Below are 27,481 nucleotides of genomic sequence, written 5' to 3' on the forward strand. Positions count from 1 at the left end.
TATCATTCTTCTGGAGTAATCCACTTGTCTTTAGTGGGGAAAGTCTTTAGCCTTTGGAGAACTACAGGCAAAAATAGTTGCATGTTCAATGTTATATGAGTTGCACTTCCTGGATAGACTAGTGTGGTTCTGCTGCAAAGGACATTTCTAGAGGGAAGCAGGCAATTGTGTATTAATGTTGAGTTCAGCTTCTTTGAGATTAGTCTACTACTACAGAGATTCCCTAGAGAAATACAAAGATGTATAAAGAGCTGCAGAGGCAACTGCAGTAGCAGAGACTGGATATTTTTCTGTCTATGAAGGATTTTTACTACACCAAGTATGCCCTGTAATGCCTACATTAAGGTAAAGATTTTGTTTCAATAGAAAGAAGGGAATATCCCATGTTAGTCAAAAACAGCCATTTTACAGCCAGCCAAGATTATTATTGTCGATCTCTAGAGCGCAGAGTCTTTGAAGTCTCCTGAGTTGAGGTTATTTTCAGTGCCGTGGATTCTCATGGAGCATGCTAATGATTATTCTTCAGAGATTCATCTACCTTGTGCGGGGCAGGCAATAGCACAGCTAGTGTCATTTTCAAAATTGTACTAAAATGATTTCTCTACTCATGTTAGAAATGTGGTACTTGTCAGGAGCCTCCACTAGAATTATCCACACATTTTCATTGATTTAATAATCCTAATGGCAAAGAAATCAGATGACTTGTTCATTCAGCATTCATCCTCATATACTGGTATAAAGCTTACACAGTGGTTAAACTATGTCCCGTCTTTATTGAGCATTTGTTCTTAATTGTTTACAGGGCAGTTATATAACTATGAACATTGATCATTTGACATCTTTCCCCAACCAAGGCTGAGGTAGTAAACTAATTCCTCAGCTGTACCTTTTCATGATGCACGTGGGGCTCCAGATTATTGAATGCTCTGCTGTACAGAAATTTCCCCCACGTAGAAACATAACATGTTAGGGAGACAGGTTCTAGTTTAGTTTTGTCCCTGACATCGTGTTTTCTTTGTGCGGTTTTTTTTTTTGGCAGGGGAGCAGGATACGGCATTCACTCATGTAGGTCTCTACCTAAAGCTGTACACACCATTTCTACCATTTAAGTTAAAATTTCTCCACCTATAAAACTCCAAAGATAACTTTCCTTACATTAATATACTATTTGGGGCCATTCTTTTTCACCATGCAAATAATAAATTGGGTGTGTATGTTGCGTGTTCACTTTCTCCTTTTATCAGTGATGGAGTACATTGGTTAAAAATCCAACCAACCACAATATACTGCAAATTATGTGTTTTAAGCTTTAATTTCAAACTGTTCATCATTCTACAACCAAACTAATTGCCCTGAAACTTATCCAAAGTTGGATTTTATATAAAGATTTTTTTATGCCAATAATTAAAGCACTATCCATACACCTGGTGCTGTTCAAAAAAAGAATTGCATATAACAAATAAGCACATTAATGAACAGAGATTAAAAGTACATATATAAAAAGGCACATATATCTTTTCAAATCTATTATTACCATCATAGTTTAGGTTCAGGGTTGCACAAAAACCTCTTTTAAGTTACGTGGCTAGTTCTCAGAAATAGAGAAAAGCTAAATCTAGTTAACAGAGCATTCAGAAGTTTAAAAAAGGCAAATAAAAACCCTTTTCCTGCTCAATTGACTACTTCCTAGTTGTGAAGCCCTGCAGCACCCCCTAGACTCCGTATCTAGTGCAGTGGAACCAGTCGCCCTAAATTTCCCTCTGCTTTGGACCAGGTTACCTGACAATCAACTCCACCACTTGCTTGGGTCCTAAAGTCATCTACATAGAGGTGCTTCTTCAAGTTCCCATGCTAATTGTGATGAGGTAGAGATAGGACTTTTTTGTGGTGGCTCCCTAGTAATTGAATAACCTACCTAAAGGGGCTCACCAGTTTAGTGCCAGGTAAAGACCTTTATGGTTTCCTGGGCTTTTCAGTCTTTAAAAATGTTTAGTGGTTTTAGCTCTTTCACAGTATTGTTATACCATGTTGCTTATTTTATTTTGGGCCTATTCTGCTGCTGTTTTATTTTGTTTTGGATGTTACATTGCTTTAGTTGTATACTTCAGAAATGTCTGTGCTCCAAGATGTAATTTGTTCACAACTTGTTTATGTTGGCCTCAGTTGCCTTTTGCAAACAGAAGTACATTAGCACTGTGTTATATTTATGAAATACGAGGCACTACGTTTTGTGAACAGATGCTCAGATATCACCAAGATTGGTAGGTACATTTTAGCACTGCATTTGCAAACACATTAGAGATGCAACTGACTGCCATGGCGCTTGGGCTCTGTGTGTTAGCAGGCACTAGCATTGCCATCTATATATTCATTTCAGTTCTGAGCACCATAACTCAGATCCTCTGTCATAGATGCAACTAATTAAGCTTCTGGATTGTATCTTTGAGCAACAAATGTATTCTCTAGAGCTACTCATTCCATAGGAGAGAAATGTTTCAGTTGTATAAGGTTTATGGTGTCATGTGCTCTATGTTTTTTGAAAAGTGGCTTTATTTCATAGAAGGATGGTCCAGCATATTCGGTAGTTTTATGTGAAGGTTTGCAATGATTTAAGGTGACTTAAGACAAGAAACTGAACTACTTCTAAAACATGCCATCTGACCTGTTAAATCACATCCAGTAATCACAAGCCTTCCAATCAGTAGCATGAACAGTCTCTTCTGTTTATGAATATTATGCATCATGTACTCAAGTGGCCAAGATTACTTGAAATAATATAGTTAGTGACATAGGTGCAATTTGAAAAACATAGGCTGTAGAGGGATCTAATCCAGTGCTGTTGATTTGAAGGTAATACTCAAAATGACGTTTGCACATTTATATACCGTATCTTTCGTCCTATAAGGCGCACCGGCCCATAGGACGCACCTCATTTTTTTGGGGGGGGGAAATGAATTTTAAAAAATTATTCCCCCCCCCCAGCCCTGGCTGCCGCCCCAAGCCTTGCGCTCACCTGCCCGAAGCAGGGGAAGCCCTCCGGAGGGCTCCCCGTGCTTCGGGCGACAGGCTGCCGCCCCAAGCCTCGCGCACCCGGTGGGACCTCCTGCCGGGTGCGCGAGGCTTGCAGACACTCGCCCGAAGCAGGGAGAGCCCTCCCGAGGGCTCCCCCTGCTTCGGGTGACAGGCTGCCGCCCCAAGCCTCGCGCACCCGGTGGGACCTCCTGCCGGGCGCGCAAGGCTTGCGGACACTCGCGGGGGCTGCAGGCTGCTGCCCGCAAGCCTTGTGAGCCCGCGGGTACTCCCACCGGGCTTGCAAGGCTTGCGGATAGCTTCCTGAAGCCTGGAGAGCGAGAGGGGTTGGTGCGCACTGATGCCTCTCGCTCTCCAGGCTTCAGCGAAAGCCTGCATTCGCCCCATAGGACGCACCCAGATTTCCCCTTCATTTTTGGAGGGGAAAAAGTGCGTCCTATGGGGCGAAAAATACGGTAATTAAAAGGAACCAAAACGGTGTTTATTCGATTACCTTTCCGCAAGGTGGAAGAATCCATACATCAACACTCCTCCCGTCTTTTAAAAATATGTATTTATTTGACTGTTTCTCAACTGCAAAGCAACAATACACTAACCAACTTTTAACTAACTAACATTACACTTAGGTAAAGGTAAAGGGAACTGTGATGGGATGGTTAGCTGCTTGTGCGTAAAATCGTGGTCCCTCAGAGTTTGTGCAACTCCACAAACCTCTGTGTGTGACAGAGCTCCTCAGACATGTCTGCCCTAGTCACTTGCAGATTCCGACAGTGGTTGTTTTCGGAAGCGCTTCCAGCATAGAAGCTCCTTAACGGAAACACGTCTTCTGGACTCACGACGTGACAGCTTCCGGCGAGGAAAGGGTCTCCCTATGGGAGCTTCTGACACCTCCCCACTGTTCTTGCTGGACGTGTCCCGGAGCCCTCCCTCTTGCTCGCTTTCCCTCAGAGATCCTTCCCCTTCCCTGCTAGTTCCTGCTTTAGCTGCTGCGTCTCTCTCCGCATTCATGAGACCTTCCTCCAGAGACCCATCTCTCCCCCTGCTGGTCCCTGCTTTCGCTGCTGAGTCCCTCCCAGCCTCCATGAGCCCTCTCCCCACCTGTTCCTCCGATGGCAGTTCCCTGACAGGAACCCTGACCATTAGGTCCAGTAGTGGCCGACTCTGGGGTTGCGGCACTCATCTCGCTTTATTGGCCAAGGGAGCCAGCGTACAGCTTCCGCGTCAAGTGGCCAGCATGACTAAGCCGCTTCTGGAGAACCAGAGCAGCGCATGGAAATGCTGTTTACCTTCCCACCGGAGTGGTACCTATTTATCTACTTGCACTTTGACGTGCTTTCGAACTGCTAGGTTGGCAGGAGCTAGGACCGAGCAACGGGAGCTCACCCTGTTGCGGGGATTCAAACTGCCGACCTTCTGATCGGCAAGTCCTAGGCTCTGTGGTTTAACCCACAGCACCACCCGAGTCCCTTCATTAAACACTTACTTCAAACAAAACCACTGAATTTCGCTGACACATTCTCTTTTCAGAGTCAGCAGAGTTCACACATAACATACAATGTGTTTAAAACAACAGCAGCACATCGGCACTTTCTGTTCCCCCTCCCACCCTTGAAAATACTTTGCAGAAAGTAAGAAGCAAGCATACCATGTTTTTATTGGGCCTTTTTGATACCATTATGACTAGGGGTGAAGTGAGATGGACACTGCAGTGCAATAAAAATGGTTTGAACACAGATTTGCTGCATTCAGAGCTGTTGGTCCCCAAGACTAAGAATGTGTGTTCCACCACACTCAGCTATGGCTGCCTTCTTCACTCTAACTTTTGAATGGCAACAGGGGTTGCTTGCTTCAATTATTTGCTTTCTAAGTCCAACTGATAGACTGTCTTTTGAAATGTAATAGTGAATATTGCTTACTGTGCTAAAACGTGTTGTTTCCCTTTCTGCAGCAGTAACCCGGCTCATAGATACTACCTTGCAACTGACCCAGTCACAGGAGAATTGTATGTTTCTGACACCAACACACGAAGGATTTACCGTCCAAAGTCACTCACTGGGGCAAAGGACTTGACAAAAAATGCTGAAGTGGTAGCAGGAACTGGGGAGCAGTGCCTTCCATTTGACGAAGCCAGATGTGGTGATGGTGGCAAGGCTGTAGAAGCGACACTCATGAGCCCCAAAGGTGGAGGAAACTGTCAATTTATGAAGAGCAAAACACAGTTCAGTCAGCACACACAAGAGCATTTCATGCTATCTAGTTATTTATTCAGTGTTTCCAAAAGCTTGTTTTCAGTTTGTGAATGGCAAAGCTATCCAAAAGTATAACTACAAAAAGTGAGGTTTTTAGTTCCCCATCCCCACTGAACATTAGTGATTTATTATAATTCATTATAAATATTTTTTCACATTCTAGTTATGCGACAAAGATGTCATACTGAGCAAATTGCAAAGGGTCCAGTCCAGAAGCAATATTTAAATGAGTCCATTAGGAGCAGTGCTTGTTGGATTTCACCCCCCACATGCAGAATGTTTTCCTTTCATACATGTTGTTCTAATGTACTAGCTATGTTTAATAAAGTACCATACATTAATATCTAATTTTTAACCAGTTAAACCTCATGAGGTTGCATGTGATGTTTAAAACCTGACATTTTTGTTAATATTTTCAGGCAAATTTTCTGGCTTTGTGGGAAAAGATGAACAAACAGAGTAGGAAAACAGGTTGAATAGTTTTGATCAAAAACAAGTAACAAGCTCTTGGTGTTGTGTTTTGTTTCTTTATCCAAGGAGTGGCAGTAGACAAAAATGGATTAATCTACTTTGTCGATGGGACTATGATCAGGAAAGTGGACCAGAATGGAATCATATCAACATTACTTGGCTCAAATGATCTGACTTCAGCTAGACCTTTAACATGTGATACCAGCATGCACATCAGTCAGGTATTTTAAAAAAACAGGCCTATTTGTTGTTTTAGGGGGACCATGATAGAAGTTTATAAAATCATGCATGGCATAGAGAAAGTAGATAGAGGAAAGTTGTTCTCCCTCTCATAATACTAGAACTCATGGATATCCAGTGATGCTGAATGTTGGGAGATACAAGACAGATAAAAAGAAAGTACTTCTAAACGCAGCACGTAAGTAAATTATGAAACTTCCTCCCACAGGAGGTGGTGACTGCAACCAACCAAGATTGCCTTAACAGAGGACTAAAATTCATGGAGGAGAGAGCTATTGATAGCTATTTGTTAGCCATGATAGCTACCGTATTTTTCGCTCTATAAGGCACACCAGACCATAAGACACCCCTAGTTTTTGGAAGAGGAAAACCAGGGGGGGGGCGCGATTCTGAATCCCAGAAGCCAGGACAGCCAGCGGGATCGCTGTGCTGCGATCCCGCTGGCTGTCCTGGCTTCTGGTTTAGCCGTGTGCAGCCTCTCCCCGGCAATGGGAGCTCTCCTCCTCGGGGAAAAGCCCCCAAAAGCTGCACACACGCTCCACGGGGCTTTTTAAAGGGAGCGCTGACCAGAGCCTCCCGTGTGCATTCGCTCCATAAGATGCACACACATTTCCCCTTACTTTTTAGGAGGGGGAAAGTGCGTCTTATAGAGCGAAAAATACAGTATGTTCTGCCTCCACGGTTGGAGGCAGCAATACTTCATAATACCAGTTGCTGAACACAGGAGGGGAGAATGTTTGAAATCAGTACCGTTGCAGACCCAGGGGCAGTGGAGCCAAGGCTGAGGGCATACACACAATAAAAACACAAGGCAGAAGTATTGGAATTTAATCAGGCCACAACTTCTATTGATAACAGATGTCAGCAACTTCTGGAGTAGGCCTTGGGTATGTAGCCTGAAATCAATCAATCAGACCACACCTGGAGTACTGTGTCCAGTTCTGGGCACCACAATTCAAGAAGGACACTGACAAACTGGAACGTGTCCAGAGGAGGGCAACCAAAATGGTCAAAGGCCTGGAAACGATGCCTTATGAGGAACGGCTAAGGGAGCTGGGCATGTTTAGCCTGGAGAAGAGGAGGTTAAGGGGTGATATGATAGCCATGTTCAAATATATAAAAGGATGTCACATAGAGGAGGGAGAAAGGTTGTTTTCTGCTGCTCCAGAGAAGCGGACACGGAGCAATGGATCCAAACTACAAGAAAGAAGATTCCACCTAAACATTAGGAAGAACTTCCTGACAGTAAGAGCTGTTCGACAGTGGAATTTGCTGCCAAGGAGTGTGGTGGGGTCTCCTTCTTTGGAGGTCTTTAAGCAGAGGCTTGACAACCATATGTCAGGAGTGCTCTGATGGTGTTTCCTGCTTGGCAGGGGGTTGGACTCGATGGCCCTTGTGGTCTCTTCCAACTCTATGATTCTATGATTCAATCAGTGTTACTGCTGTTTGATCAAGATTAAGGGTCACCTTGCAATGTGCATCACATACAGGAGACCCCCATGATCACTGTTGGGGGGGACATTATGGCCCATCAGCCCCCAAGATGGAAGTCTGGATGTGTAGCACCCCAGGCTCCTTTAAGGAGATACTGCATGACAGCAGAGCAAGGAGGGGCATCCCCTGGCCTCCCAGACTGATCAAACCCAATGCATTATCCACCAGGAAGTTATGTTAATTGCTCTGGCGCAGGCAAATCCCTGCAGACAGGCCTAATTGGCCTGCAGGGAGAATTCTTCGCTGGCCCCAAATATGGTGACCCATGTACTTCCATAGCAAGGTCCAGCAAGGTCATGCTCACTTTCCCTCAGGCAGCCCATTAAGCCACATTAACAAGGGACAGAGGGTCAAGAATCCAATGTTGACTGAGGCCTGAGCTTTTATGACCAGAAAGCTGACCAGGAGGAAGTACTCCCTCTGGTCCACTTGCTTGCAATTGGCTGCTGAACCTTGCGAGCATGTCCTAGCAGTCACTGAGGCGAGAGGAGACAGAAGCTTCCCCTCCTGCCATGCTGAAGCTGAGGGGAGGAAGGCGCACCCTGCCATGACCCCACCAGGCCACCATGGCCACTCTCCTCAGTGCTGAGGGGGAACAGGAACTTAATTCTGAGTAAACATTCATAGAAAGCGTCCTTTCAAACAGTTAAGATATCATAAATGGGTTGTTTGTTTATGTATTATGTATTTTTCAGATTTTTCCTAGGAAAGTGTAATTCTGGATTAGATGGGGGAAATACAACTGGCAATTTGATGACATGCATTGTATATATTGTAGCTCCAATCCTAGAATAAGCAGGTGTCTAGAAGCATCCCGAAATGTTTTTTATACTATATCTTCACAATAAGGAGCTTATTCTAAGAACATAAGTATCAGTATTATACACCTAAAAATGTATCTTTATGTCTACCTTTACAATAAATTTTAGGGACAGTAGAGAAGACCATAATTATTTACAAGAGGTACAGTCATAAAATACAAGTGGAGCAGCAAATATATTAGAAAAGTATTGACATTCTGATGTTTCTAATACCAACTTCTACTAATGCCTCTAGTCTGCAGTTTTGAACTCTGTAATATATTTTTTCAACACCAGATAACTTTTTCTATTGATTTCTATGGTTTCCCCCCAAAGAGACTTGCTATTCTGATAGAAAAATAATAGCAAACATTAATCTGTGTCATATTGGAAAAGATCTTACCTTTATTTAGCATTGACATATTTTATGTTTAGAAATATATGATTTCTAAGTGCCAGATTCACCCAGAATTATAGTCGTGACTCAGTCCCATTAAAACCAATGGAACAGCTTAGCACAATTAACTTGTGCTGCAATCCTAACACCGCCTACCTGGGAGTAAGCCCCACTGAATTCAGTGTGGCTTACTTCTGAGTAGACATGGTTAGGATTCCACCTTTAGTCATGACTAACATTAACTGAATCAGGACCATTACAAACATGTGCTTTTGGACTAAATGAAATGAAAATAAAAATATTGTTTTTAGCGTTCAGTTTTAGTGTTTCCAGCACTCCAGTTTCCCTGGTTCCATTCCCCCCTGCCCTTTATATTCACCCTAGGGGCAATAATTTAAACTACCACATTTCCTTTTATATATGTAATTCTATGTAACTTCAGAAAAACAGAGAGCTGTTTCAAAAGTGGTATCTCTAGCACTTGTTCAGTTAGAAAACTATGATTGCTAAAGATAATAATTGGCTAATAAAACACTTTTCCTTTTTTTAAAAGGTGCGTCTGGAGTGGCCAACGGATTTGGCCATCAATCCAATGGATAACTCCATATACGTGTTAGATAACAACGTAGTTCTTCAGATTACTGAAAATCGGCAAGTCCGTATTGCTGCTGGGAGGCCAATGCATTGCCAAGTTCCTGGAGTGGAGTACACAGTGGGGAAACATGCTGTACAGACTACTTTAGAATCAGCCACAGCAATTGCTGTATCTTACAGTGGAGTGCTTTACATTACAGAAACCGATGAAAAAAAAATAAACAGAATAAGACAAGTCACAACTGATGGAGAGATCTCATTAGTTGCTGGAATACCCTCCGAGTGTGATTGCAAAAATGATGTTAACTGTGACTGCTACCAAAATGGTGATGGTTATGCTAAAGATGCCAAACTTAATGCCCCATCTTCTTTAGCTGCCTCGCCTGATGGAACGCTGTACATTGCTGATCTTGGAAATATTCGGATACGAGCTGTGTCAAAGAACAAACCGTTGCTGACTTCAATGAATTTTTATGAAGTTGCCTCTCCAACCGATCAGGAACTCTACATCTTTGATGTCAACGGCACCCATCAGTACACAATGAGTTTAGTCACAGGAGACTATCTGTACAATTTTAGCTACAGTAACGACAACGACATCACGGCTGTAACTGACAGCAATGGAAATACGCTTCGTATAAGGCGAGATCCCAACCGGATGCCAGTGAGGGTGGTATCTCCTGACAACCAAGTTATCTGGCTAACTATAGGAACCAATGGATGTCTAAAAAGCATGACAGCCCAAGGGCAGGAGCTAGTCTTGTTTACCTATCATGGCAACAGCGGACTCCTAGCAACGAAAAGTGATGAGACTGGATGGACAACTTTTTTTGAGTAAGTAACACAAAATCATATACTGTTTTTAGGAGGCATGCTTGGCTTCGTAGTATTGTGAGGGGAAGAGAGGGGGGATCATTCTGTCTGACAATTAGAAGAGTGCAACGTTGAAATAGCTAAGGGGTCCTCTGCCTTGTCTTGGCATTCCCACTTTGTCATATCTGCATTATTTATTTTTCCAACTCTGTGCTACAAAGCTTGTTTGTAGCTCTTTCTCTCCTTGCCAGCTTGTTGATATTACATCAGGGTCATTAACATGGCACCCAAGGGTGCACCTGCAGAAGCCTTTGCCCACTAGGTCCCTTCCCCCCCGAAGGGACCCCAACCGGGTGGGGCCTAGCAAAAAACATTCCACTGTAGCCAATAGAGTAGGTTGCAGAGTGTGTAGCGGCCACGTCAGTTTCTTCAGTTTGCAAATGTACCCATGGATTCAAAAGATTTTCTGACCCCTAAACTGTTTAGTGGTGTTCATTGTGATCCCTTCTGGCCACTCTCCATCTCATTAGAGGTGCAAGAGTAGCAGAAGCTGTTTAATGGAAATGAATACTGAATTCAAATAAAAGTAGCACCAACTTGCACAAAACCGCTGGCATACAAAATGTATTTTTATAATGATTTACAAATGAAAGGATTATGATGGTAGGTTTAGTCCCAATGCATTAGTGCACACCTGATGTATTGTACTGCATGTTGTACATCATTGCATATCTTTCTCTTTTTCTGGCCCTGCCAAAAGTACGTAGAAACATAACGATGAGAGATTATTCAGCCTGGGGCAATAAATGTACTTCTTATTCTTCAAGAGTTATAAATGTTTTTTCTGTTGCTGAACGGTAAAATCCCAAGTTAATAGCAAATGGGAATCCTTCTCCAGTGGGAATAAATATATAGCCGTTGGATATGTTAAGGTTATAAAAGATTTCATCAATTTTGTTGGAAGCACCATATTTTAAAGTGTGTGTGTGTATGTGCGTGAGTTTGTGTGTTTGTGTTTGAAAACAACAAACCATAGCCGTAAGAATTAATGTGGGATTTGAGGTTTACCAAATCTGACATTCCTGCACAATGTTCATTGATTTCAATGTTGTCAAGACTAATTGAAAAAAAGTGGCCACTCTGAGGGCACAGGGTTGTATAAATGTTATGGGTCCATTAGAATGACCAACAATGTTAAAAAAAATAGCTCAAAACTAAGGATACTTTTTCATTAGCTTGTGGCTTTTCTGTTTAAAGAATTTAAATCTGGTGTGCTTTGTTTATCGCATCCCAGTAAATAAGGTTTAATTGTTTTTATGTACCCAATAACCCTGTCTTCCAGCTTGTGAGTTGGACCAGGTGGGGAATGAAAGAGAGGGAAATGCATTTCCAGAACAAATGTGTCTGCTGAGGACAGCTGGCATCTTTAGCACACTGGCATTCATTCTGCCTGGTAGAGACCCCAGCGTTTTATTTCTAGCAGTAATTTCTCCTCGTGTTTCTTGTAGTTATTGTGTGGCTGTTTTAATCCCATTAGGGAAATAGCTGAGGACTTCTGAATGTACTTTAATGGCTTCTATGTGGCCTTTTAAAAGATTTTATTCAGTATCAAGTGGCTTATATGTCTGCCTTTTTTGAATCTTTGGGAGGATTTACAGCAGTGTGCTTCATGAACTGAATAATTACTTTCTGGTTGAAGAGCCATTTCAGTTGCCCAGCTTTGTTAAATATAGAACCTCTGGTCTGTGTGAGAGGGATGTTCAATTGCCTGCTGAAAGGCCCCGTTTGATGCCTTAGACCAGCCTCATAACCAGGCTGGTTCATTTCAGCCCATTAGGGTGATACAAAAATGGTAGCTTGTCAGCCTTTGGTCATGTCCGGCAGTTAATACTGTAAGATGTGCTGGGGCAGATGGCACAAAAAATACACTTTGTTGCCCTGCAGTATGTTAAAAGAAATGTCCCTAATCTTGGTGCTCCTTCATATGCTACTACTGCTTGCACTCTGGTTCTTCTGCCTCGTGAAGGATATGAATATTTCAATTGCTGCTTTTCTCGTCAAGATACATAGAGTCACGGTCTTTGCCTTTCCTTGTATTTTGCTGAGAGAAAAGCAATTCCCAAGAACATCATGTTCCTTCTAGATGGGGGCTTAATACAGTGGTACCTCGGGTTAAGTACTTAATTCATTCCGGAGGTCCGTTCTTAACCTGAAACTGTTCTTAACCTGAAGCACCACTTTAGCTAAGGGGGCCTCCTCCTGCTGCTGTTTCGCCGCTGAAGCACGATTTCTGTTCTCATCCTGAAGCAAAGTTCTTAATCTGAGGTACTATTTCTGGGTTAGCGGAGTCTGTAACCTGAAGCAAAAGTAACCCGAGGCACCACTGTACTGCAAATGGGTCATTCAGCCATCACAAATGTGTTGCTGGAAACAGGGTTTTTTATTTTTTTTAAAATGGATTTTCCATGGCAATGGTAAATCCAAATTAAATTGGAGATGGGGTGAGCTAGGGTGGCATTTTATGCTCACATGTGGATGTGTGGGCATGCAGATTCTGTGAAAACCTTCCAGGTTTGAGCAGCCCCAGCGTCCTGTTGCCAACAGTGGCCAGCCCAATGCCTCCTGGGAAGCCCACGACCCAGACATGAAGACGGTTGCTATCTCCCACTCTGTGCTTCATAGCAATTGGTATTTAGACATTGGTTGGCATCCGTCTTCCTCAGGAGACAACGTGCACATGTGTTTAAAGTACATGACTTCTCCCAAAGAATTCTGGGAATTGTGGTAACACTCTGAGGGGCAAGTTATAGTTCCCAAGATTCTTTTGCTTTAAATGTGCATTGGATCTGCTTTAAATGTATGGTGTGGATCTGCTAAGAGGCTTACAACTATCAGGTTTTGTAGCAGGCAGACCTGTTTCATTGTTTTATGGCTCGTTTGCCACCCTGGACTTCTTTGGGAAGAAAAGCAGAATGTAAATTTAATAAATAAAGAAAATAATTAAAAAAGACACAAACTGAGTGCACATTGTTTGCACATGCTGTCAGTAACCCACGGATCAATCATAGCTCTGGGCATTTTGTATATGCTGGCTTGGATCCTATTATATGTTAAGGAAGTTTCGTGGAGGGAAACTTTTGGCCTGCTGCAGCTCCTGAAAAGCTTCTCTGGAGCAATGTGAGATGAGTTGGATTGCTGGGGGAAGGCAGGAGGAATATTCCTTCCTTGAAGTTCCATATTAAGTTATTCAAGCCCAGTTTTGGGAGATTCCACCTTCCTCCACATTGATCAGGAAAGCTGTGTACACACCATTAATTTACCTGTCAAAGAATCCTGGGAACTGTAGTTTATTAAGAATGCTGGGAATAACCATAGGAATAGCTGGGGGGGGGGGAGTTCAACAACTTTGGCCCTAACAAAAATCCTGGCTACGCTCATGGGAATAACTACTGAAGTGTTCCCAGAAAGAGAGAAAGAGATGAGTCTCTAACACAGTTGGAGAGGAGGGAAAGCGAAAATTCATGGTAAATCTGAAAAGGCAGCGGAGGAGGATTTAAAGACAGATAATTAGTACTGATCATTGCTTATGTTCTTCTTATGTTCTGGAGAAGTGGCTGATTATAAGGCAGATACTACCCAGAAGCTTACTAACTTTGGTGAATGGAAGGCGGGACTGCTGGGTAAAAGGAATTGTGGGAGAACGCAGGGGATGGAATTAGGTGGGAAAATCTAATTGTACAAAAAGATGGTTCTGAAAGGGCAATTTCCAGATGTCTGCCCAAAAGAATCTGTTGTTTAACAAATGGGTGTCTGGGAACTCAGCTATACAGCTGCAAAAAAACTAACATTTTAAATGTGTTGTAAAGTGCAGTATACAAATGTGACACTAGATGTGGTTTTTTTATATGTGTGTAGATTCCACCAAGGTTGTGGTGAGATTTGCAGTACTTGTTGGATGAACCTCCTGAAACCTCTGGTTTCTCATATCTAATTAATAGGTGGAACAGTGTGGTTTTGATTTAAGTTAGAACCAGAGGAAGGTTGGGCATTTACATTCTGATGTGATCCCATATGAACTGAATAGCAGGTTGGAGGCTACACCTTGCTTATGCCAGTCGAGGTTTTTTGGCAAGAAACCTACAACTTAGAACAGGGGTCAGCAACCTTTTTCAGCTGTGGGCCGGTCCACCAACCCTCAGACCATGTGGTGGGCCGGACTATATTGGGGGTGGGGTGGGAATGAACGAATTCATGTGCCCCACAAATAATCCAGAGATGCATTTTAAATAAAAGAACACATTCTATTCATGTAAAAACACGCTGATTCCCGGACCATCCGTGGGCCTGATTGAGAAGGCAATTGGGCCGCATCTGGCCCCTGGGCCTTATTGCCTACCCCTGACTTAGAATAATAGAATTTGTTGAGTTGGAAGAGACCATGAGGGTCATCTAGTCCAACTTCCTGCAATGCAGAAAGCTTTTGAGCAATGTGGGACTCAAACCTACAATCCTGAGGTTAAGAGCCTAATGCTTTACCAACTGAGCTATCTCAGCCTGCCCTGTGCTGCAAGATCCTTAATAGCTCACCTTTTCATGCAAATTGAATCTTTTGCACCCGAACACACACAGTACAGAATCATGCTCTCCTTGAGCTAAAAAACATGCAAAACAAACACTTCTTTTAGGGGAGGAAATGAAGTGCACTGTTTGGTATTGCTGATGTCGTTAAAGCTGTACTTTTTGGATGATTTCTCCCAGCAGCTGCATATAATCAAAATTATGCCAAAATGCCTGTACCTGTGACCCAGAATGAAAATAAAATACAAACTAAATGTTTGACTCCACATGAAAATTCAGTTTAAATATTTAGTCCACTGTAAGAGTCTTAGGAGACTGCCAACAAAGAAATGATAATTCTACCATCTAAAACACTTCCATGAATTCATAAACATTTCAGCTTTAAAGAGTAATGTAAGCAGTGTAGTCAGCATAGGATTTTTGTAGGCACTTACTGACAACCCTTTGCATGTTTGCTGAGAGGTAAGTCCTGTTGTGGCCAGTGGGTCTTACTTCCTTGTAAATACGTTTCGGATTGCAGCTGTTTTTCAAACAGTACCAAGGTTGATTGTGGCAAAACCTCCTTCATATGTCAGATGCAATCAACCAATTGCAGCATCCCTCCCCCCCCCTTACCTTTCTCCTTACTTTGCCTTTCAGCCTCTCACTGTGCTGTACTTCTCTTCCCCACACCCTTCAGTTCCAAATATTCTCCAGGCTTTTTATCTCTGGCTGTGATCAGGTGCTTTTTTTCCAGCTATGGCTCACCACAGACAGCTTCCCTTCATTTCACCTAGCTGGATAGCTAGTTAGCCTTGAACAAATACATGAATCAGTTTAGTTCAATCAGCTCTATTCTGCAGCATTATATAACTGAAAACTTTGAAAGAGCACAGAAAAAAGACAACTGAGGAAGTTGTGCTCATTTTGCTGCAAAGGCCACCAAGCTCAGCTTTGGTTACTTCATGCTGCAGATGTTTCTGCTTCTGACTCACAGCAAATGAAGCATTTGCATTATTATACCTCACCTGTGCAACTTTTTTTCTCTAACACACACGCACAAAAGGAACTTCACATAGGCAAAAATGTGATACGTGAAAAATTATGTTTGGTAGAGTAGATGCAATTAAATCTGTGATGGTTCGGTCATAATTCTGCAAAGGAATATAAGCTATACAAGAGTTGTCGGGGACTCTGGTGCTGCACTGAAGGTAGTGTTGCATTGAAACACCACACCCAGTGTAGAAAAAGTTTAGAAATACATCTTGCCTTACACTTTTTTACACATCTTGCCCTTAACCAGTTATTTATTTGGAGTGTTTTGACCCCCTCTTCAGCCAAAGCAGCTTATGCACACACAATTAAAACAGGGCAAGCTTACCAACTAAAACACACAACACAAAAGGGGGTGGGAAGGTGACCAAGAGGCTGAGGAGCAGGAGTGTCCAGGGGTGGGGGCCTCGGCAGGGGTCGAGCAATGCTCACCCCTGATGCCAGCCCTGTCAGGGAGACTGGGGCTTCTTCATTTGAATGTGGTATCCTACTCAATCTCTTGGATCTCTACTTGCAAAAGATTGTGATTTACAGTTGCAGCATCAGGAAGATGCCATAAGAAACTACACTCCAGCCACATAACTTTCTTCCCACAGTGAGTGCATGGGAGAGTAATGTGTGACTGCAACTCTAACCAAGTTGAGTCTCCCTCCCACAAAAAAGGTAACATCCAAACTGGTAGGGTTAGCCCTTTTTTGTGATGTCTGAGTTCTCTAGGTATTCCTTTTCTCTGATAAGGAATTTCTTGGCAGTCAGTTGAGGTTCCCCCAAAAGACTCACTATAAGTTAGATCCAAAGAGTTGGTGATAAGTTAAAACACACAATTACTTATTAAATTTTCAGCTAAAGCTTTCAAAGACTAGACACTGACACTGTTGTAACTGCTCTGTGGAGTTCTGCTATGAAATACAATACCCTCCCTTGAACTGTGGGACATCCTGAAACCTTAATAGTTGGTTTTAAAAAAATCACTGTAACTTTCATCCACAAACTTTTAGCACTTGGCTGCTCTTGAAAGGATCTGAGCACAATTATAAAGCCTCCGTTATAAATGCAGAGGACTTGGGTATTTTTCTGGCATGCAGAAATCTCCAGGGTGTCATAATGCCAGAATAGTAACACTGCCAAGGGTATGATCAACAGAATCGTCCCTTTCAATATATCAGAGGAATGTGCCAGAGGGAATTCATCTGAAAAGGCTTCAGGGCTTTGAAATACACTTTTTGCCTCCAGTCTGAAATATTGTGGATTTCTTTCTTTCTTTCCAGGGCACATTTTGAACATTTCATTTGAACCTCACAATTCAGGAATGCTGGGGAAAATGTAGGAGGACCCTTTGTGAGACAGTATTTGTACTTAGGATTCTTGATTAGTCATAGGAATAGGGTATGAGAGATTTGCATTTTATTGGTAATCCTCAATAAAATCACAACCAACGGGCTTGCTGGATCCTAACTTGAAGGCAACAGTTTTGATTTTACAGCTCCAGCGCAATGACTATAGGAATAGGATCACTTGATGCTGCTCTGTCTGCTTCATACACCTGCTGTGGGGCAAAACTGGCTCTGTTCGTGACTGCAGGCAAAGGAAGTGGAGGGCAGGTCATCAGAAGTGGCAGAGAAAACTCACTCTCTGGGTGGTGTCTCTTCAGGCACTCAGTCTTGGATAGGAGGTGGAAACCTTCCCTCCTAGTGCTTTCTTATTACGTTATTTTACAGTAAGATGGTCATTATGGGATAATTATTTAATAACAAATTGCTATTATTATCCACTTGATTACAAATGCACATTTTTAGTATGTGGCGTGGCGTGGCATGGCAAGGTAATATATGTCATTTAGCAGCTCTGATTGATTGCGTCATGTCACATTGTTTTTGTGTGTGTTGACCATACAAGCAAATTAAAAGTGGAAGGGAGGGAAGAGGCTGTCATGTTGAGATAAAGGATTATGCAAATAAGCCTTCACACAAGCTTCCCCCCCCCCCAATCTCTTTGTTTTTATTTATTTATAAGGTCCATTTGTATACCGCTCCTAATGTAGAAAATCTCGGAGTGGTTCACAAATCAAACTGTCCAATACATTACAAAACCAAAGACCAAAAACCAAAAACAAAACTGTGAAACATCAGCAATTTATAGCATTATGATAGACTTTTACAGTTACACAGAAACAGGCTCATAATTCACCAAACTACGTAGTTGATGGCATTGTGGGGCAGAAGTGATTAACTAATGTTCCAACAGGTGAATCACTGCTGCATGCTGGGAAGGGGAAGGGAGATCAAAATGGTGCAAATGTAGCAGCTGAGCCAATCCAGTAGTCCTGCTGCTACAATGAGCCACCCTCCCCGCTGCCATGCTCCCCTCCACCGGCTGCAGTGACTAAATTGCCAAGAGGGCAGATCAGTGCCTCTACCCCATGCTGCCATGTGGCTACCCACACAAACATATTTAGGCAGATGAAATAACCCAACAAAAGGGAAGGCATCAGTTCATTTGATGAATTTATTTATTCAAGGCTACATGGGATCATAATGACTGGGAGGCTGTTGGGGGGACATTTTTTCAATAAAGAATTAGCGTTGACCCTGTCAAAATCAGAGACCCTGGCCCAGTTTTCACATGCAACAGAATCGGGTGGTAAAGCACTGGACTGCACTTCTACTCCAAGGGTGACAGGTGGATGCAAGTTGATTTGAATGCTCTCCCCTCTCCCAAAAGGCTTATTCCATGAAGAAAGCACAGGTATCATAGATATCATTCAGCGTAGACTTTTCCCCATGCTATTTTTATGAGCATTGAGCTTTTTAATGGGCAGCATTGAAACACAGAAATTCTGCATCACATCCGGAGAGTGTTGCCAGAACAAACTAGACTGAGGATGTATCTAGTTGTTCAATTTTCTTGCTGTGCTACTGACTTCACATCCTCAGCTCTGCCCCAAATTTGCAAATGTGCTCTTCTTCAGTGACTGTATTTGTATTTTCTTTCTGTTTTGGTATTCCCTGTTCTACAAGGCTACGATGAACATCAATTAGATCAGTTATTTTTTTGTGAAGCATTATCATTTTACTCTGGCAGGTTAACATTCTTTCTATTCTTTGCAAAGGTTTTATCACATTGCAGAATGCAATGACTTGCATGAATCATTCAAGGAAAATTGGACTCTTCTTAATTGTGTTTTGGCAGCTGTGTTCATAGGAACAAACTTGAAAATCCCACAGTAAAATGATGTTTGGCCTCACTGTCTCTTATGCTGCCATTTCTTCCCCTTTATAATTTCCATTGCTGAGGTAGCTCTGTCTTCAGGTTAGTTTGGAAGAAGCAGGGACGCGAACTTATAAAAAATATTGGGGGGGCCCGGGAAAGCTCGTGAAATGCAAATAAGCTCATGAATATGCAAATAAGCTCATTAATATGCAAATAAAGTGGCGCCGCCCCCTCGTGAGCGAATAGGGGAGAGCGTGCTGCTGCCTATTTATCAGCTCCGGAACAGCTGATATGCGGGAAACCTGGGGCTAGAGGCAGGAGCCCCCGCCCCCGGGGATTCCCTAATCTCGCCGGGGACGGCCGGGGCTCTCCGGCTAGGGCGCGCGGCTGGCTGGCTGGCGAGGGAGCAGGTGGGGAGGAGGCGGGGGACGGCGGCGGCGCCCGAGATTATTGGGGGGGCTGAGCCCCCCCAAAAAAATTTTTGAGGGGGCTCAAGCCCCCTCAAGCCCCATGGAGTCGGCGCCTATGGGAAGAAGTGAGATATATTCATTGTTTCTAAAATAAAAGGATGTGTGAATATAGTCATTGTGTATGCTAAAAGCAAAACTGTTTCTCTAAGCTTTCCATACAAGGAAAATGCCAGGGCGAGGAGAGATTTCCTTTGTGATGGACAAATTTAGCTTGTAATAAGAGCAACTGGTTTTACCAGGGCTCTCCAATCACAGCGCTTTGAGGGAGGGATGTTGTTGAAATAAGTAGCTTTGCTCTCCCACTGTTTCTTGCTATTTTGCCTCTAAGGAGCAGTACCTGGAAATATTTCTGGTGGTGTGTGACATAGAAGCCTGCCTCTTGTTTAACAGAAGAGCTATTTATCTTCTCACATAAACACATAATAAGCAGGGGCAGAGAGTAAAAAGCATTTGATGTGAAATCAGACATATTTCATAGTTGTCAAATTAAATCTGAGACATATTTCTCCTGTGGTTTCAGGGTGTTCTGAAAATTATTAGAGTACAATGTGAAAGGCAGGAGTATAGATTAGAAAAACTAACAAACTGGGTGGGAATGTAATTTTAAAAGTAAGGAGGATGGACCTCAGAAGGGAGAATTCCAGGAGTTAAGGGAGTAAAAGATCAAATGTTTGAGATGGTGATCATCATTACCACTGACAAGTTGCCCTTGTACAAAAGTCTTGTAGTTAGCAATCAGAAATGGTTTTAAGAAGAGCAAGAAATCAATCTGTGAATGGTTGCTACCTATAAGATAAAGCTCTCACAGAAAAAAAATAGAGCAGTAAAGGCATAAAAATGACTACAAGTTTAATAAGGTACAACTGCAATATATTTTAAATATTGTGTGACACAATTAAAATTGAAATGGGATATGTGATTAATGGCTGTGTAAAGCTTTTAGATAAGCCCTAGATGTGCTGCTTGTGGAAATTGTTTGCCATGGGAAAGATTCATATTTGAATGCTTCAGAATGACTTAGTAAGACCTTGAAAAGTTGGGAGTCGATGCTTTTAACACCGAAATGTATCCCTGGAAGTTACAAAGGAATTGTCACATGACACCCTGCCATTGGCTCAAGAAAAATAGGAATTGTTAGTTTCTACAAGAGCAACTTCATAACAGAGTCTGTTCTGAGATTTGACATTTTAAATATGAAAGAAGTGGCATCACCATTTTTTACTCTCTTTGACTTGTTGAGAAAATCTTACCTAGTTTCTGTGGATTGCTGCTACCCATATTGGGTTCTAAAGAAAAGCTGTCTCATTCTCAAAAAGAAATACGAGGATCCTCACATTCGGTTAGGTGTTTGTTACAAGGCAGGATAATATCTGTAATCTCAAGGTTTGGAAACTGGTGTGAGAGCTGCAGAACGGAATGCAGTGTGTCTGTGGGTGTGCAGTGAATGTCCCAATGCTGGCAAGAACCTGACACAATGGGACCAAGTAGGAGCAATTCATCTGACAGTTTTCTGTAGGACTAGTTGTAGAATTTAAGGCTAAACTAGAAATATAGGAAATGGCCATGAGAAAAAATGGGAATGTAAAAGCTGTACTGGGTTTTATGTAGCAAACCCCAATCATTTGCAGATGAGCTACCAGTCTAACCTTGTAAGTTGAATTTGGAATCATACAGAAGATGAGCACAGACCCTGTGAGACTTGCAGGTGAGATGTGCACTTGAATGAGCACACTGAACACTCCAAGTGATGCTCACATGATCACTATGGGACCTTTAAAGTACTTTAGAGTATGTATCCGCTGCAGGTCCTGCAACCAACAGCAAATGTAGGGAAGAAGATGATTAGAGTAAGGGAACATGGTACTTAAGTGTCCATTACCCTACAGAGAGGGAGAATACAGCCATCTCTCAAGTATGCCCACATTTTTGAAATTCCTTATTTTATTTTTAAATCTAATTACATATGTAAGAGCCCCATTATTGTGTTAACAATGTTGTTAATCTGTTTAAGACCAGGGAGTTGATAAAGCTCTGCAAGCAGACATTACACAGCTGCTGCTTTCCCCCCAACACAGATATTTACAATGATTTGAATCCCACAACCACTGAAAGTTGCCCACCTTCAGGGCTCTTAAAAGGGACAGAAGCCCTGTTCTGAAGTGAATTTGGTCTCCGTCATCTAAGCCAAGGCCAGTTAGAAATATTGTTTGACACTATTATGTATATGTTGAACAGATCTATGCAGTTGCAAACAGAAGAAATGTGACTGGTACTACAACATTTTATCTATCTATATTTATACTGATCTCAGGTATTCAAGTGCTTGTAGTTACACCGCCGAAACACACATTCAAGAGTACTCAGGGAAAACCTGAGGTTTACAAAAATACCAGAAAAATATTTGGGGGCTAGGTGAACACCCTCTCCCCAAGCATCCCAGTGATGGCTAAGTGCCTACAGAATGCTGACTGGCTGTTGTGAAGGAAGAATAGAATGGAGCATCTTGAAAAGATATAAAAAGTGAACTATTGCATTGTCTGTATATGCTCTTTGGAAGCTTACACTGAGAAGTTTACATGCTCTCCAGGAACAGAAGTGAGAGCTGCACCTAGAAACCAATGGAAAAATCCAAAATTTTCATGTAGATTGGATTGGGCATTCCACCCACCACAGCCCAAGGAAGACTGAGCTTACTATTTGGATAGGAAAAGCTGACTGCCGCTGGAATCCTGAACAGAAACACTCCACCCCAAAGCATTGTGGCACCCCAGCTTTAGAATTCCCTCCTCACCGAGATGTGGCTGGTGCCAACTCTTTAAAGTCATTTAATGCTAGCTGAAGAAGGGGTTATTCGTCCAGGCTTTTGGTGGAGTTCAGTGCCGCTACTGATGGCTGTTTTAGCTGGCTGATTGTAATTGTATAATGCATCTGGAAATGTTTTAATTTCTCACTGTTCTGGAAATACATTTGCAATGCAGAGCAGCTAAGGAATCTTTTAAAAGAATAAATATTGTTGCAAGGTAACCACTTGCTCCTTCTATTTCACAAGTACAGGCAGCCAAAATAGTACTGCTCATATCCAAGAGGAAGGTATCAGAAAGCTTTGGGAGTTGGTGAAATTAAAAGAAAAAGGGGTGTGCCAGTGAGGAAGCTAAGAACAGTGAAATAATTACTGAGCATGTTCAGTGACCACAGAATGCTGACTGTCTATTACAGAGGGTGGGGGGCAAAAAAGGGGGGTTGGAAGGGGAAAATATCAGGGAGAAGGGTAGTTTACAGCTTGCTCCATTTGATTTTCTGCTCCAAGCATGTCAGGGTAGCAGCAGAGAATAATTGTTTCCCAATACAGCTTATCCTTGTAATACAGAGAATGTGATGCAGCGAAGAGCATAAGTGGAGGAGGTCTGCTCTCTTCACAGGACGATAAGGCCCGTGCTAAAAAATCTCAAGAGCCCCTGAGATAACATTCGCATAAGAGTGAACTAAATCTAGCCTGATTATGGGAAGCGAGTTCGGAATGTGAAGCAATTTATCCCCACCAAACATGTTCCCTTTGAAACAGCAAATTAGATGTGCAGCAGGATTTGGTCACACTTCAAAGAATAATATGCAGAACTGGAGATCCATCTGTTTTCTCTTCCACTGAGGCTCCTGTATGTTAAACAGGCTTTCAGTAACTTCAAAGCCTGTTTGAAGTCTTCATTGTGCATAACTCAGGCACAAAAACCAAGGATTCCTTAGCAATATTACCATCTGATATTTTCTGTTAGTTTTAATATGTGAAGAAAAACAATTTGTTCTTGTTTCTTATCATTTCATTTTCTGCTTTTTCTGCTTTAGCTACGACAGTGAGGGGCGATTAACCAATGTCACATTTCCAACTGGAGTGGTCACCAACCTGCATGGGGAGATGGAAAAGGCCATTACAGTCGACATTGAATCTTCTAGCAGAGAGGAAGATGTCAGCATTACTTCAAACCTATCATCAATTGATTCTTTCTATACAATGGTACAAGGTACAGTAACAGGATTTAACAAAAGCCCCTTTTTCTCAGAGGAAGAAAATGAAACAAAGCCTGTTATGGTCAGGATATTATAGTTAAGGATTAGCATTGGAGATCTGCAAGGTGAAATATTACATCTCATTCTTAAGCATACAGTTTGAAAGATGGGTTGACTATATTTGGGATGTGTGATTAGCCTTTGTTATATAACTAGCCCAAATATTATTATTTGTATCTGAAGCTAACAGCAAATGAAGCATTAAAATTATTCTGTTACCTATTTTTATGTTGGGTTGGAAATTGTTTTTAAATGCTGGTTAATTTGAAGCTACTGCTCGTTAGCTGTTGTTGAAACTGAAGTTATGCTATTGAATTGTGGTTGTTTATATAATTTATAAAGAAATTATATGAAGCTCCTATGCATGCAGAAATTCCTCTACAGAAGTGAATGTGGGGGAACACAACTGTGCTTTTTGCAATATCCATGGTGATGTGAATCAAGCAGATACATCTGTCAAATAGTGAAGTTAAAAGGTTGTATACAAACTGAAGAATTAGAATAAATTTTAACAGGGTGAAAAAATCTACAAGAAGCTGTGGTTTGTTCTCCATCATGGCTCCCTTTAAATGAGAAGTCACAGCTCTGGAAGTATGCTATACTTTTGTTCCATTTCAGATCAGTTAAGAAACAGCTACCAGATTGGCTATGATGGGTCTCTCAGAATTATCTATGCCAGTGGCCTGGATACACACTACCAGACAGAACCGCACGTTTTAGCTGGCACAGCCAATCCAACTGTAGCAAAAAGAAATATGACTCTCCCTGGAGAAAATGGACAGAATTTGGTGGAGTGGAGGTTCCGAAAAGAACAAGCCCAAGGCAAAGTCAACGTGTTTGGCCGAAAGCTCAGAGTGAGTAATACCTCTAATGCATTTTTAATTTAAGGTGGTATTGTGGAGGATATGCTACAAAGTTGCAGTGCCTGAAATGTGCATGCTCTCCTTTGTTTGCTGATAACAGTTCAGATAAAAGGAAAGGGCCATTAGTGGTTATAGTTTAGGGACAAATTTTGAGGTGAGAACATTTTGAGGTGGAATATCCTCTGTCAGGGACTGGTAGGACGCTGACAAGTGTGTACCCAGGAGGGTTGAATCTGACTCAGGAGAGGTGGGCAGTGGTCTGTGGGGCCAGGAGGCAAAAATCAGAGGGAGGGGAAGCTTCAGAGCTGGAGGAAGATGCAGAAGAGGCAGGCCAGGCAAGTGAAGGGCCAGGTGCTTCCCCACCTTTCCCTGCACCACTATCTCCCAGAACCAAGAGAGAATTAAGGTGGGAAGAGTAGAAGCAGCTTCCGTACAGGCGCTTTTTTCTGGCTGTGTGTGCACAGCCTGTCAGGGGAGTGGTCCCCAGTGTTGGGAGAGGCCTTGTGCCTTTCTCCAATGCAGCACCGCCTGGGATTCTTCACTCCGGTCTCCCGTCACGCTGTTGCAACCCATATCCTCCTGGGACATGAGCACACGACTAGTAGAGTCCAAAATAGAAGTGTTAGCCTTGAGGTGTAACATCTAATCCTTATTTATTGCAACAAAATCAAACATAACAGTACAAAGTAAACATGGCTCCTCTTTCTCTCTCTTCCTCGGAGAGAACGCTGAAACAAAACATCACTGTGGGAGAACAGTGGGAGGAAGGGAGCAAACAGCGTATCTCCCTTTACGCTTATATAGCTCTAACAATCAGCAGCTGAAATGCATTACATACAGACATGTGATCCAACAATCCTATATCTGCAGTGTAGGGAGGGGTGAAATCCTAACACCCAGTTGCTGAAACTGCTCCACAGAGTGCAGACCTGGGAATACCTGTCTAGATGCTAGATGGGTGTGCTTAGGTATCCAGAGCTGTCAAAGCGACTGTTTTCTCTTTGACAATAAAGAGTTAACTCTCTGCCGTATGCATTTCTTTGAGTGCAGTAAAAACAGGAGTCTTGTGGCATCTTAAAGAGTAATGCATTTATTATGGCATAAGCTTTTGTGGACTCAAGTCTAGCATCTGACATAAAAGTCAATGAAAGCTTATATCAGAATGCATTTGTTAGTCTTGAATATGCCACAAGACCTTTTGATTGTTTGTGTTAATATATGTATTTCAAAAACTTGGCCATGGGACTTTGTGTCTTCAGTTAGCTTTGCTGACGATGAATCACTATTATACCAGAAACACAAACGTATTCTCTTCTCCACATAGCAATATCTTTAATTGTTTCAACACTGCAGAATTGCACTGATATTTTACATTTGACTTGGCTTTCTTTAAAAAAAAATAGAGTGCTGTGATGCCTAGTTTTAGAAGAAAAGGCTAGAAAGTAGCCTATAGCACTTAACTTCTGAAGGAGTGTTGCATGTAGTACTGCTTCATCAAGTACAACAACCATATATGTCTACAGAAACATACATTTCTAGGCTACCCAAGAACTATGAAAATGTGTAAAACCCTTTTTTTAAGGAAGCAGGATGGTTTTAAAAACAACAGACCACTGCTCTAAACAAGACTAATTGCAGGGCTCTGTTTCAATATTCTCTACTCTTCTTTGAAGTACTTTAACCAAAGGATTATGGAAGAGAAGGGCCAGTAAGGAGAGTTAAGCGTAGGATTGAAATTACCTGTTGGCACTCAACGAACAAGAGGATGGAAACCTACCATCCTTGTCAAAAGTGTCTTCCCTGTTTTAAAGCACCTTGAATAGCTGGAAAACTTTGAGCCCTTTGATAGTTTTGTGTTGCTCAATATAACCAATTCAGAAATGGGATAATACTTTATTTATGGATTATTTCTGCCAAAGGCTTCTGGCTATCTAACAATGTAAATCTCCTGGCTTAAAGATAGTAAAGTCTTCTGATAAATCCCCAAATTGATGAAACAGAAACATCACTAATCCATTTCTCAAAAGAGAATTATATTCCTGTTTTCTCAGTGCTCTATAAAGGGCTTCATTTTCACAAGGTTGTTTTTTTTGGGGGGGGGAGACCAAGCAAAGCTCAAACAGGAGGTAAAATATCTAAGCAAGGATAAAAAAATAAAAATTATGAAAGAGTAAAACAAAAAGCATGCAAGAGCCATCTTCTACCCTTTCATGAAAGGAAGTTATATGAATGCCTCTTCTCTGCATGGTTCCCAATTGACCTTCATATAACTTTCTTTACTGAAACGTAAGAGCCTTGCTGGATCAGACCAAAGGGCTTCTCCAGCCCAGCATCTTGACTTCCACAGGGCCAGCCAGATACCTATGGGAAGCCCACAAGCAGGACATGAGCACACGAGCCTCTCCTGCTGCTATTCTTCCACAATGGGCATCCAGAAGTATGTGCCTCCTAAACCTGGCAGTACCATATAGCCATCATGACTGGTAGCTTCGGACAGATTTCTCCTCCATGGCCATAGGCCTAGTTGCCAGTGATTATGATTATGTGATTAAGGAGGTTTTTTTAATTTAAAAAATACCAGGTGTTGTGGGTTAGGGGGTATTGTCAAGATTGCAGTGCCAAAATATTTGTGAAATCCCATGGCGAGGGGTGATACTTCAGTAATTGTGTGCAGAAGGTCCCAGGTCGGGCATTTCCAGGTAGGGCTGAGAAAGGTGCCAGTCTGCAGAGATAATACTGAGCTAGATGGACCAATTGTCTGATTCAATATAAGGTAGCTTCTTGTTTTCCTGCTACCATATTATTTTAAGGATTTGCAAAAACTGAGACATACTTCACAAACATGTAGTTAAATCTGTTGCCCTCGGCTGTCTTAGAAGGGAGATTCAGAAATGCTCTATACTGCATTCTGAATGGACCTGCCCTTGTGGTCTAAAGGTTGAAGACCTTGTACATATTATTACAGATTGTCCTTTTTATAATACGTTGAGTAGACGAAAACTGGGACAAATTTTAGGGAGAGATGCAGAGAGGTTTGACCATCCGTCTTTAATTTATCTGCTGGGCTGACAACATAAATATACAACCTGCCACCCAGAGTTCCTTTGGGAGGAAGTGTGGATATAAATTGAATAAATAATAATAGTAACTGTGAAGACTGCACATTTTGATGCAAATG

At 42.1% G+C, this 27,481-nt stretch overlaps 1 protein-coding gene and 1 long non-coding RNA gene across 13 annotated transcripts in view; both read left to right on the forward strand.

The window, feature by feature from the left end:
- TENM3 (teneurin transmembrane protein 3) overlaps window positions 1–27,481 on the forward strand; it is a 1,324,874-nt gene that overhangs the window by 1,284,925 nt on the left and 12,468 nt on the right. For all 12 annotated transcript variants that reach the window (XM_082237150.1, XM_082237146.1, XM_082237151.1 and 9 more), the window contains 5 exons: window positions 4,979–5,211; window positions 5,817–5,971; window positions 9,235–10,109; window positions 23,219–23,394; window positions 24,059–24,294. In XM_082237150.1, coding sequence (XP_082093276.1) covers window positions 4,979–5,211; window positions 5,817–5,971; window positions 9,235–10,109; window positions 23,219–23,394; window positions 24,059–24,294 — 1,675 coding nt within the window. The remainder of the gene's footprint in view (window positions 1–4,978; window positions 5,212–5,816; window positions 5,972–9,234; window positions 10,110–23,218; window positions 23,395–24,058; window positions 24,295–27,481) is intronic.
- Window positions 18,615–23,205, forward strand: LOC309540457. The gene is made up of 3 exons (XR_014223308.1): window positions 18,615–18,991; window positions 19,415–20,862; window positions 20,933–23,205. It is a non-coding gene; the product is annotated as an uncharacterized lncRNA (long non-coding RNA).

This window comes from Podarcis vaucheri (assembly GCF_965113315.1).
Source record: "Podarcis vaucheri genome assembly, chromosome: 9".
Taxonomy (NCBI): Eukaryota; Metazoa; Chordata; class Lepidosauria; order Squamata; family Lacertidae; genus Podarcis; species Podarcis vaucheri.